Source organism: Rhinatrema bivittatum, chromosome 5, assembly GCF_901001135.1.
Source record: "Rhinatrema bivittatum chromosome 5, aRhiBiv1.1, whole genome shotgun sequence".
NCBI classification, from domain to species: domain Eukaryota; kingdom Metazoa; phylum Chordata; class Amphibia; order Gymnophiona; family Rhinatrematidae; genus Rhinatrema; species Rhinatrema bivittatum.
This window is the reverse complement of record NC_042619.1, coordinates 82,967,016-82,980,131: the sequence shown is the minus strand read 5'-3', so window position 1 is coordinate 82,980,131 and position 13,116 is coordinate 82,967,016. Positions and strand designations below refer to the sequence as shown.

General features: G+C 43.6%; 1 protein-coding gene across 6 annotated transcripts in view; it reads left to right on the top strand.

Annotated features, from left to right (window-relative positions):
- Positions 1 to 11,149, top strand: part of XPO4 (exportin 4) — a 340,414-nt gene extending 329,265 nt beyond the window's left edge. For 5 of the 6 annotated variants that reach the window (XM_029602525.1, XM_029602521.1, XM_029602524.1 and 2 more), the window contains one exon: positions 10,216 to 11,149. In XM_029602525.1, coding sequence (XP_029458385.1) covers positions 10,216 to 10,413 — 198 coding nt within the window. In that variant the 3' untranslated portion in view covers positions 10,414 to 11,149. Of the gene's footprint in view, positions 1 to 10,189 lie in introns of all 6 variants that reach the window. The other variant, XM_029602523.1, reaches the window with a different exon arrangement.
- Positions 11,150 to 13,116: the final 1,967 nt, after the last annotated feature.

The window sequence follows — 13,116 nt, the reverse complement described above, 5'->3', positions numbered from 1 at the left end:
GCGCTGCCGCTGGCGGCTGAAGAGTGGAGAGATCTGTGCACCACCGCCGGGAGGGGCCGAAGAATGGAGTCGCTGCATGCCACTGCTGGAGGCCAGGCCGGCAGGGCCGAAGAGTAGAGAGATGCTGTGTGCCGCCGCTGGCGGCTGAAGAGTGGAGAGACCTGTGCACTGCCACCGGAGGTCAGGCCAGCGGTGGCTGATAAGCGGAGGCCAGGCTTATTGGGCCAGACAATAAGAGGCTCCATGTGAGTATGTGTGTGTGTGGTAGAATGGGTGTCTGGGTGCATGAGTGAGAGCTTATGTGTGTGTGTGTGTGTGGTAGAATGGGTGCGTGAGTGAGAGCTTGTGTGTGTATGTGGTAGAATGGGTGTCTGGGTGCATGAGTGGCAGCTTTGTGTGTGTGTGTGATAGAATGGGTGCCTGAGTGCATGACTGAGAGCTTGTGTATGGTAGAATGGGTGCATGAGTGGCAGTGTGTGTGTGTTGTAAGTGACAGAGTATGTGTGTGATTGAGAGAGAGAGACTGGTCAGGAAGATAACTAGTGTGTGTGTGTGAGACAGACTGGTCAGGGAGGTAGTTTTGCGTGAGAGAAAGACAGAGACTGGTCAGCTAGGTGACTGGTGTCTGAGAGACAGGCTGGTCAGCGAGGTGACTGGTGTCTGTGTGTGAGACACAGACTGGTCAGGGAGGTGACTGGTGTGTGTGTGTGTGTGTGAGGAAGAGATACTAGTTAGGGAAGTGACTGGTCTGTGTGAGACAGAGACTGGTTGTGACTGGTTGTGGGCCCTAAGGAAGAGGACTGTGAGGACAGAGCTTCAGCAGCCACTGCTGCTTCTGGTAAGTGCTATTGGGCCTGCAAGGGAAAGGAGTAGGAGACTTGCTGGAGAGGGTAAGTTTTTAAGTTTATTTTTCTTGATTGACTGCCATTTTAATTATTGGATATTATGTGATGTCTGCTGTTTTGAAATATTTTATTGATATTTGGACAATTTTTAATAATTTTTATGAGTTTTTAATTGGATGTTATCCTGTTAATCAGCTGTTTTATAACATTTATTAATATATTTTTACAATTATTTCTAAGTAGGTATCTATAGCAGCTTGGCTTACTCTGTTTTCCTAACAGGAGGTGTATTAATGTTTAGGGCCTGGTTAAATATTTGTAGTGGTAAATTACTGTCTTTTCATAAGGAGGGGTATTTTGCCTGCCAGTAAAGAGAGTTTGTTTTGCTTTTACTGAGACGTCATCAGATCCAGAATATCTTTTTTTGTATGTTGAGTTGTACGGGTAATGCCCTAGTTCTGCTATGCACCCATTTTTGGGGGTCGAGGGGGTTCCTGAGGATGCAGAATGTATATTTACATTTTGCCCCTTGACGGTCACATGTTCAGTGTGTCACGCATGTGAGAACCATCTGTCAGGTGTGTCCCGGCCGAAAAAAGGTTGAGAACCACTGTTCTAGTCAATTGAATCATGATCTCCACTCGTTTAAGACAGAAGGAGCTATGATGCGCCATCAGCCAAATATGTTTCCAGACCTTGACCTTGGAGTCATAACCAGTACCCAGATCTGAGTTCCATTACACTATCAATTTCTGGGGTGTTTCTTCACCAAACCTTTGAAGAAGTATACCCCAATAAAGAGCCACTATCCCCTTGGCAAAAGCATCTGGGTCACCCAAGTAACTCTCCAATTTAGACATAGATCCCAGCAGGGAGGAAACATCCAAATGAACATCTAAGACCTCCCACAATCTCAAATAATGGGCCCTTGAGGAATCAGGTAGTTCATATTCATCACATAAATCCTCAAATGATTGAAAACTCTCTTCATTCCAGAGTTGCATAATCGTACATAAACCCATATTCCTCCATAATTTGAATTCTGCTGAAAAAGTATATCTTGAAACACAGGTATTCCTATAAATTGGGGCAATAGGTAACAGCTCTCTTACTAGAATCCCAAGAAATTGAAAACCCTGAGACCACACCTTAAGAGTAAGAGAGATAATGGGATGTTGTCTACTAGCCCGACGTCTCATTGGAGAAGTAGGAGGGAGGAAGGGCAACATAGCCTTCTAGTTGTGCATGTTGCAGCACTACCCATAAGGTATCCCTATGGCCTGCCCATGCCTTGAGACACAATAATCTAGCCATCCAGTAATAAACTTTTAAATTAGGTAGGGCCATGCCTCCCTGTCTCTTGGGCATGCACAACTAGGCAAAACCAATGCACGCTTGCTTATATTGCCAAATAAACGTTGACATGCAGCTATGTAAATCATCAAACACCTTCAATGGAATAGAGCAGGGGACATGTTGGCACAAGTATAGGAGCCTGGGCAGAATATTCATCTTAAGTACGTTGATCCTCCCTGCCCACTAAATTTCTCTTAATTGAGCCAATAAGACCCACATAATTATAAGCATAAAGCCTGGACCAATCTTTAGGGATAAACACACCTAGGTACTTGAATTCATCTGCTGCCCTCCAGAAAATACACAAACAGTCTGGGAGACAAACTGTCCCACCCCATGAGAACACCTTGAATTTGTCCCAATTAACTTTATAACCTGCCAGATCCCCATAGTGCTGTTTAAGCTCTAGCAATGCAGGGACAGAAGTCCTTAACGAGGTTAAGTAGATCAGAACGCTGTCAGCATAAAGAGATATTTTGTGCTCGGAACGCCATATCTTAACCCCCCGAATCACTGGGTTTGCACGGATAGCCACAACTAGAAGCTCAATAGCCAAGTCGAAAAGTGAAGCTGATAAGGGACAACCCTGCCAGGTTCCACATATAATAGGGAAAAAAGAAGAGAGAGCGCCATTGATTAAAAGCCGAGCTCTAGGGTTAGCATACATAGCATAGATCCAATCAAGAAACCGGTCTGGCAAACCAATATATCTAAGAACTGCAAATAAAAAAAAGACCAAAATATCCAATCGAAGGCCTTTTCCTCATCTAAGGATCAGATGACTCCTGAAATTCCCTGTTTCTTAGCCAAACGAATGATATTGAACAATCGTCTCGCATTGAAGGTAGAGACACTCTCTTTTACAAAGCTGGTTTGATCTCTGTGCACTAAGGAAGGAAGAACAGACTCCATACAGAGTTGTAAAACTTTAGCTAGGATCTTCAAATCTGAGTTAAGAAGTCATATGAGTCTATAAGAACCACACCCCACGGGATCTCGCCTGTGGCTATCTGTTTTTAATCATGTTTTTTAATCAAGTTTTTGCTAGTCTGTCCACAGTTGCTTTTAAAGAGAATACTGGCAGGCTGGGGTCACTGCAGGGCTATATATACTGTGATGTTGGCTTGCTCTGTCTCCATCTGCTGGCAGGGTTGCATAAACCCACTAGTCCTGAGTCTATCTGTCTACAGTAAGGAAAATGAAATTATCAGGTAAGTAATTTTTCCATAATTCAAATCTGCCTCTAATATGTTCTTCACCGATAATATGTAAAATGGAAGCATTCCCTTTACATTTTCAATATATTGTATCAAATTTTAACATCTCATTACCAAAATATGATATATATATATATATATATATATTGACCAAATACAGTGTTAACCGCTCCTTACATGATACTGCTTCCTCCTCAAATAAGTCATGTCAACTGTTCTACGTAAAAATGTCATAACATATTAAAATACACCCTCATTTGATGATAAAACTTCAATTCACAAAAACACTGACCATTCCACCTCATTATTCAATACATCGGGTGTTAATGTGCCCAGTTATAAATAAATCTTTGTTCATTTTGTCTTAGTCTGTGTGAAATATCACCTCGAGTGTTAGTTAATTGCTATTAACAAAAAAACTTCACATCCTTTAACTTATAAGACAAAGAGATCCAATGGGACACTAACGGGGCATTCTCTTTCAAAGTCCGTATGCTACTGTTATGTTTGATAATCCTCAACTTAATCTCCCGATTTGTCTGACCAATATTTATCCCAGGACAAGCAGGATGCTAGTCCTCACATATGGGTGACATCAGTAATGGAGCCCTATGTACGGAAAACTTCTGTAAAAGTTTCTATGAAACTTTTGACTGGCACCAGTGTGCCTACTGAGCATGCCCAGCATGCTATGATATTCCCTGCCACAGGGGTCTCCCTTTAGTCTTCTTTTTTCCGCGAAGCAGTTAGCCTCGCGGTTATTGGGAGTCCTGTGGGATTCTCCACAATTTTCCTCACGGAAAACTTTCAAAAAAACTTCAACCGCAAAGGGTCTCCCTTAGTTTAGTCATCGCGGTGAGTTTTTACCGTTCTCGCGGTTCCGTTCCGTTTTTTGGTTAAAAACATTTTTACCTGAGTCTTAGGCCGTCGACGGCTGTCCGGCCACAAAATGGCTACAGGTTTTAAAAAATGCCCAAAATGCGCGAGAAATATGTCTATCACAGACCCACACCAGGACTGTGTACTTTGCCTTGGTGAGGGTCATGAGGTGAAAAATTGTCCCTTATGCGCTACGATGACCTCGAAAGGTCGACGTCTACGGCTGGACAAAATGGAGCAGCTATTCAAGATTCAACTAGTTACTGCTCCATCTACTTCCAAACAATCGTCTCCGGCTGGATCGATTAGAAAAGTAGTATTGAAAAAACGTCACTCAGGTGAGTCGGGAGACGCTCCATTTTCCTCCCCCTCACCATCGTCCAAGGCCTCAACATCGGGCAGTGAGAAAGCCCGCGAAAAAGACAAACATCACCATCGGCATCGTAGGCCGCATACGGCATCACCTACCCCGATAGCCGGTGAGCCATCGACAGATGACGGGGCACCGTCCAAGAAACCCCGGCTCAAAGGTAAGGCTTCCGAGCCATCGACAAGGCGATCCTCGCCGATTCCGGCGGAAGGAACCGTACCTCCTCAGGGCTCTGAGGTTGTACTGATGTCGCCACCACCGCCTCCCCCCATGGGTGCTCTGTTCACACCATCCATGCGGGCGGAACTTGACGTTTATATACGCCAAGCGGTTCAGGATGCCTTTGTGGAAGCGATGCCACGACCGACTACTCCTCTCCTGCCATCGACACCGGCCTTCATACCATCGCCGATTCCATCGCCAGTACACGCGATGCCGATGCCGAGGAAATCACAATCAACGATGCCGTCGGTTCCAGGACTGGTACCATCCAGGACGCAACCAGCGGTACCTTTGATGTCGATGCCCCAGATTCCATCGATGCCAATGCGGCCATCGACCTCGATGGCACAGCCGGTACCATCTCATGATACGTCCATTTTTCAACCTCTGATGGAAAAATTGGACTCACTTATATACGCTCTTTCCTCTGCACCTCAACATCCAGGTTCTGATCTCCATCAGGAACCGTTACCAGGCCCCTCAGGTGTCATACCACCCATCAGGCCACAAACACCACTCTCTGACACTCCTTTTAAGCCTTCTAGGCCTATAGAACATCCTCTGGACTCTAGTGACTCAGAATATTCATCAGGGGAAGATATCCTCTCTGAGCCCTCACCACCAGAGGATAGAAGAAAATCACCACCGGAGGATCTTTCCTTCTCGAATTTTATAAAGGAAATGTCTGAAACAATTCCCTTCTCCCTCCTTTCAGAGATAGACAGCAGACAAAAAACTTTGGAAGTTCTCCAATTCGTAGATCCTCCTAAGGAAATTCTTGCCATTCCAGTCCATGAGGTCCTACAAGAATTGATGTACAGAATGTGGGAGCACCCTGGGTCTGTGGCAGCGGTCAATAAGCGTGCTGATGCCACTTATCTGGTACAGCCCATCCCAGGGTTTCAAAAAACACAATTACCGCATCAATCAGTGGTGGTCGAGTCGGCCCAAAAGAAGGCCAAGAGGTTAAAACAGCATGCCTCTACACCTCCTGGTAAGGATAACCGGTTCCTGGACAATCTAGGAAGAAAAATATTCCAAGCTGCCATGCTGGTATCTAGAATAAATTCTTACCAGCTCTTTATGAATCAGTACCAGCGAGACCTGTGGAAACAGGTAGAAACACTGTCACACCAGTTACCTGACCAGTTTCAGGACGGATTACTAAAACTCGTGCACAAAGGCCTGGAGGCGGGTAAACACGAGGTTCGAGCAACATATGATTCCTTTGAAACAGCCTCCCGACTGTCAGCGTCAGGAATCACAGCCAGAAGATGGGTCTGGTTGAAATCATCGGAGCTGAGACCAGAGGTACAAGAGCGCTTGGCAGACTTGCCTTGCCTTGGAGAAAACCTCTTTGGGGATAAAGTTAAAGAGGCGGTGGCGACAATTAAGGATCACACTGAGACCCTTAAACAACTATCTCAGCTGCCGCAAGAAGTACACCAACCTTCTAGGAGGCTTCCAAGAAGAGAACCAAGGAAACCATATTACCGCCCTCGGCGGTATTATCCCCCAGCAGCCAGACCCAGACAGCAAAGGCCTACTCAAAGGTCACAACCTCGCCAGAGACCTGCCAGACCTCAACAGCCTCCACCTGCAGCGTCCACGTCTGGATTTTGAAATCCAACCAGAGAGCATGAGTCATTCCAAAAATCCTTGCCCACAATTACCTGTCGGAGGCCGAATTTCTCATTTCCATCAAAATTGGAACTCCATCACGACAGATCAATGGGTACTCTCAATTGTATCTCAAGGGTACCACTTGGATTTCCTCACTGTACCAAACGACAATCCTCCTATCCCATCTTGGACAGTGTCTTATCATTACACAATTCTACAAGTAGAATTATCCACCCTACTGACTGCCAAGGCCATAGAAAAAGTTCCCAGGCCTCAGTGGGGCAGAGGATTCTACTCCCGATATTTCCTCATTCCAAAGAAAACCGGGGGCCTACGCCCAATCCTAGATCTCAGAAATCTCAACAAATTTCTAAAGAAAGAAAAATTCAGGATGGTGTCATTAGGCACCATGCTACCTCTTCTTCAAAAAGGAGATTGGCTCTGCTCTCTGGATCTTCAAGACGCTTATGCTCACATTCCCATTTTTCCTCCTCATCGACAGTACCTGCGATTTCTGGTGGAAGGTCAGCACTTCCAATATCGAGTACTGCCTTTCGGCCTAGCCTCAGCACCTCGAGTGTTCACAAAGTGTCTTGCAGTAGCGGTGGCACATCTTCACAAGCAAAGAGTACATGTGTTTCCCTACTTGGACGATTGGCTAATCAGAAGTCAAACACAAAACGGTGCTCTCACTTCTCTCCATCTCACAATGCAGTTACTTCACTCCTTGGGGTTTCTCATCAACTACGAGAAATCCCATCTCACACCATCTCACCAGTTACAGTTCATAGGTGCAGATCTCAATACTATCACAGCAAAAGCTTTTCTTCCAAGAGACCGTGCTCAGGCACTCGTCCTCTTAGCACAATCAGTTCGCAATCAATCTCGAGTTACAGCTCATCAGTGCCTCACCCTACTCGGACACATGGCCTCAACAGTTCATGTAACTCCCATGGCCAGACTGACCATGCGCCTACCGCAATGGACACTCAAATCTCAATGGATTCAAGCCATTCAACCATTGTCCACTCCCATTCGTATCACACCCAGATCTAAGATCATCTCTTCTCTGGTGGACATCCGTAATCAACTTGCTCAAAGGCCTGCCTTTTCAGCAACCAGTTCCACAAGTGACTTTAACAACAGATGCATCCACCTTAGGGTGGGGTGCGCACATTGCTCACTTAAAGACGCAAGGCACGTGGACAAAACAAGAAGCCTCTTTTCAAATAAACTTCCTGGAGCTTCGAGCTATACGCTATGCTCTACATGCGTTCAAGGACTGCCTTTCACACAAGACTGTTCTGATCCAAACGGACAACACAGTAGCCATGTGGTACATCAACAAGCAGGGTGGTACGGGCTCGTACCTCCTTTGCCAGGAAGCAGCTCAAATATGGGACTGGGCCCTAGCACACTCAATTCTACTACGGGCCACCTACCTAGCAGGCATCCACAACACAGTAGCGGATCGCCTCAGCCGCCACTTTCAACCACACGAGTGGTCCCTCGACCCAGCGATAGCAACCAAGATATTTCAACGCTGGGGTCAACCAACAATAGATCTCTTTGCGTCACCTCTGAACTACAAAGTGAACAATTACTGCTCTTTCCTCTTCCGGCAGAACAACTTACCAAAGGACGCGTTTGCTCGCCATTGGAACTCAGGCCTGTTATACGCGTATCCACCAATACCGCTCATAACCAAAACATTAGTAAAGCTACAACAGGACAAGGGGTCCATGATACTCATAGCCCCATATTGGCCTCGACAAGTATGGTTCCCCACACTGCTAGATCTCTCAGTCAGGGATCCCATTCGCCTGGGAGTAGCTCCCAATCTCATAACTCAGGAACAGGGTCAGTTGCGCCATCCCAACCTTCAATCCCTGTCCCTGACAGCATGGATGTTGAAAGCTTGATCTTACAACCATTCAACCTTTCAACTAATATATCTCAGGTACTAATAGCTGCACGTAAACCTTCCACTAGAAAGAATTATTCCTACAAATGGAAAAGGTTTACTTTATGGTGCACTCAGAAAGATTTAGATCCTTTCACTTGCCCCACTACCACGCTACTAGATTACCTTTACCATCTCTCAGACTCTGGTCTTAAGACGTCATCTGTAAGGGTACACTTAAGTGCAATCTCAGCTTATCATAACAAGCTAGGTGATGCGCCTCTCTCCACACAGCCTCTCGTCAGTAAATTCATGAGAGGCCTAACTCACATTAAACCTCCAATTCATTCCCCAAGCATTCAATGGGACCTAAACGTAGTATTAACTAGGCTCATGCGTTCCCCATTTGAACCCATAAATACCTGTGACCTTAAGTACCTAACTTGGAAAACGGTCTTTCTTATAGCCATTACATCAGCTAGAAGGGTCAGTGAATTACAAGCACTAGTCACATACGAACCTTTTACAAAGTTCCTACATGACAGGGTAGTCCTCCGGACACATCCAAAGTTCCTTCCTAAGGTTGTCACGGAATTTCATTTGAACCAATCCATAGTTTTACCAACATTCTTTCCTAGGCCTCATTCCCATCAAGGTGAACGAGCCTTACACACTTTGGACTGTAAGCGTGCGTTATCCTTCTATTTAAACCGCACTACAGCCCAAAGAAAATCCAGTCAGCTGTTTGTATCCTATGATCCAAACAAACCAGGTAAAGCAGTGGGTAAGCATACTCTGTCAAACTGGCTTGCAGATTGCATTCAATTTTGTTATGGAAAAGCAGGCCTTACTCTTCAAGGGCGAGTAAAAGCACATTCAGTCAGAGCAATGTCAACCTCAGTAGCACACCTTCGCTCTGTACCTATTCTGGACATTTGTAAAGCAGCAACCTGGAGTTCTCTTCACACTTTTGCAGCTCACTACTGTCTAGACAAAGAAGGAAGACAAGATTCAGCCTATGGACAATCTGTCTTAAAGAACTTGTTTCCAGTATAATCCCAACTCCTTCTACGTCCAACCTGCTGTGATCTTCGGCTGATTCATTCCATCAACAATACTTCACTGTTGCTACATGACAAATTGACTCAGCCTCTAGCTTGCTAATCACCCATATGTGAGGACTAGCATCCTGCTTGTCCTGGGATAAAGCAAAATTGCTTACCTTGTAATAGGTGTTATCCCAGGACAGCAGGATGTAGTCCTCACGAAACCCACCCGCCACCCCGCGGAGTTGGGTCCGATACGTTTTATTATTTTATTTTTGGCTAACGCTATTGCTACAAACCAAGACTAAAGGGAGACCCCTGTGGCAGGGAATATCATAGCATGCTGGGCATGCTCAGTAGGCACACTGGTGCCAGTCAAAAGTTTCATAGAAACTTTTACAGAAGTTTTCCGTACATAGGGCTCCATTACTGATGTCACCCATATGTGAGGACTACATCCTGCTGTCCTGGGATAACACCTATTACAAGGTAAGCAATTTTGCTATACATACGAGCATTGGCATACAGTAGCATATATGAAACACGATGTCCTGCAGGAGAAATGACCCAGTAAATATATATTGTTTGCCTTTTGTTAAAAATAATGCTCTTCAGTAATTTCCTAAACTAGCCCAGGTTTTTAATAACAGGTAAAAATTGGTTCTATAGTCTATATATGGATTTTCATGCACAGTCATTTTAGGAACCTTTTTTCTTCTGCTGTATAGATAACCGTAGACTGCTTGCTCCATAGGCTGAATATTCAGAACTGGTTGAAACGCTACTGTCAAGTCAACAAGACCACCTCATTTACCAACGTTTAGCAGATGCCTTCAACAAGCTTACTGCAAGCAGCACTCCCCCCACACTGGACCGTAAGCAAAAGATGGCCTTCCTAAAGAGCTTAGAAGAATTTATGACAAATGTCGGTGGTCTCCTCTGTGTAAAATAAACAGCAAAACTCTATCTAGTTAAGACCCTTTCTGCAAAATGCACTGAAAATTGATGAAAGATGGCTGAATCCTGTACCTGTTTCCAGGCTCCTTGCAGCCTTTCGGATTTTAAGAGCCTGGATGCTAGCAGCAACATCGTGGAATAGGAGAGGTCACCTTTGACTTTGCTTCTGCTACTATGTGTTAACCACAACCTGTCATAATTGTGTGTTGTAAAGAATGAATGGCACACCAAAATATTTTTAAGAAAAGAAATTCCACATACAGTATGTGCAAACTGATAAGGGCACAATGAGAAATAGATTTGGTGCCTTCCCCCTGGTTGATTGAGAACATACCTGTCCAGACAAACTTACAGAATTCTTACAGAATTTTTTTGTTACTGAAAACCATCTTAGACTGAATATACTGTAGACATTCAAAACTGTAAATGATTTAGCAGACGCAAGCTTTATTTTTTGCTCTTGGAAGATTGAGTTTCTGATCCAATGAAAAACACACCAAATGGTATTTTTTTAACTTCTCTGGGAGGGTTGGGGAAAGGGAGGGTTTCTACATCAGCCAGGTGTTGCATGGTTTGTGTAGCACAGGTTTCTGTCTTCTGTTCCACCCAAAGTTCAGAAGAGAAAAAGTGTATATTTTTGTTTCCTCCATTGAACTTTAGGAATCATCACCATTTCATTGCCTTAATTTAAAAAAAAAAAAAAAAAGCAAAGACAGAGGTCTGATAAGAAATCTAAGGCAGGTTTTGATGCTTCGCAAGAGGGTGTTGGATATTTGGACATTGACTTTGAACTGCCCTGTACAAATTTCTGCCATTTTTTTTATACCTATTTGGGAACATAACTAGTACAAGGTTCATATCTAGTTTACTTTTCTTTACTGTTTTTTTTTTGTTTTGTTTTTTTAAATCCAAACCCAAGTCCAACAGATTTCTATGTTGGAGTCTTTGCTTAAGCAATAACAAATTGGGAAGGGTGCAAGCTGTTGATTTGTGCACACTGTGTTATTTTAAAGTTGGGCATTAGACGAATGAATTATGCTAGACCATGCTGTCAACTGTTCTCCATGTGGTTCTTAAATTTGTATAAAATGTACAGAATATATATATACTTTCTCAGTGCTGTATTTAGCATCATATTTGCAACTCTGTGCCATCTTCAGGTGTTCATCTCAAACCCAATTGGATCACACAGAATTACAAATGACAGAATTGTTGATGCAGCTAGTCAGAGCAGCTTAGTGCATACAAGTTAGATTGAGTCCCCTGCTGGTGAAATTCCATACTCACATGTGCGCACAGAAGGGGTCTTGTTTACTGGCACCTTTCGCACCCATTTACCCCACTGTTAATATGAAAGTCTGGCTGGAACTGCACGCATGTTTTTTGAAAGGTTTTTAGGTTTCAGAAATCCCTCATTCTGTTCTGGTCAATGATAGATGGAAAGAGTATTGAACTGTGTTTTTTTTTTTTCTCCCAGGATATACAGTTTCCTCCTTTCAGTTCATATGTTATGAACTGGCCATGTACAGCAATAACCACTTTAGCAGCAATGATGACTAAAGGCACACACCTGTGAAAGAAATTTTTTCAAACATGTCACATGCAAATCACTAAATATATTAAAAAAAAAAATCACTAGATAGGTCACAGAGCTTTCTTTCAAGCCTGGGGCCACATGAATTAAGCCATTTTCTCAGATACAAAATGGGAAAAACCCTATCAAGCGTAAGATGTCTTTACTTGTGCTAGGGTATACCTTACTTTTTGGACTGACTAACATACTGCTCTTTGTTTTTGAACAATGACATCTGCACTTTGCTTATTCCACTTTTATGCCCCATCAGGATGCATATGGCACCCATTGTTCGTTCGCTAGATTTTTAATCATCAAGTCATGGATCTCTGTAACAGTCGCAGATTCCTTGATTTCCGTGACATCCATATAAAGTTTTTCAACTGACAGTTATTTAAAAAAAAAAAAAGTGGTGCTACTAAGAACTCTTGGCTCCAGATATTTTTTCATCCTGCTAAAGCACCCAGAGAGATTGTGGAGTGGGGCAGGCAATCTTCAAAACTGTGTAGGCTGGCAGAAAGTCTGTGGATGCTCTTGCCCACTGCAAATTTTGTATCACTTTTCAAAGAAAGCATATGTGTGCTTTGCCTTTGAAGACTGCCCAAGGAAATAGTACCCACAGAGATGTGTCCCTTCTTGTTCTGTGGATACTTTCCAGCCAAAACATGCATAGTTTGGAAAATATAAAACTAGGTACACTGTGGCCTCCTCTGACCTAACTCTACTTCCAGGAATGCCTCCATGAAAATACCGAAAAAAGTACACACGTTGTGGAACATGTTTTTACCTGCATACAAGTTGATCAATATTCAGACAGCTATTTTTCCCTGGGTAATTAGCCATTTCCTTGAATAACTGACTTTTGAAAATTGCCCTCCCTATTCTTTTATTGCAGAAGTGCTAAAGTTGTAATGGGCTTGGGAATAAGCAGTAGGTTTAAGTAAGTTTGATGCGCATTAACATAAGCTTCTCAAACTCATTCCTATTTAAATTTTCATGATTGGTTAGGGAGCTTTTTTGGTAATATCCTGTGTCCACTGAAAAATAACTGTACTTTAAAGTGCTTAATAGATTTGTGTTAAGACAGAGGCTTGTTGACATCACTGTACTTGTTTCCATCTGCCA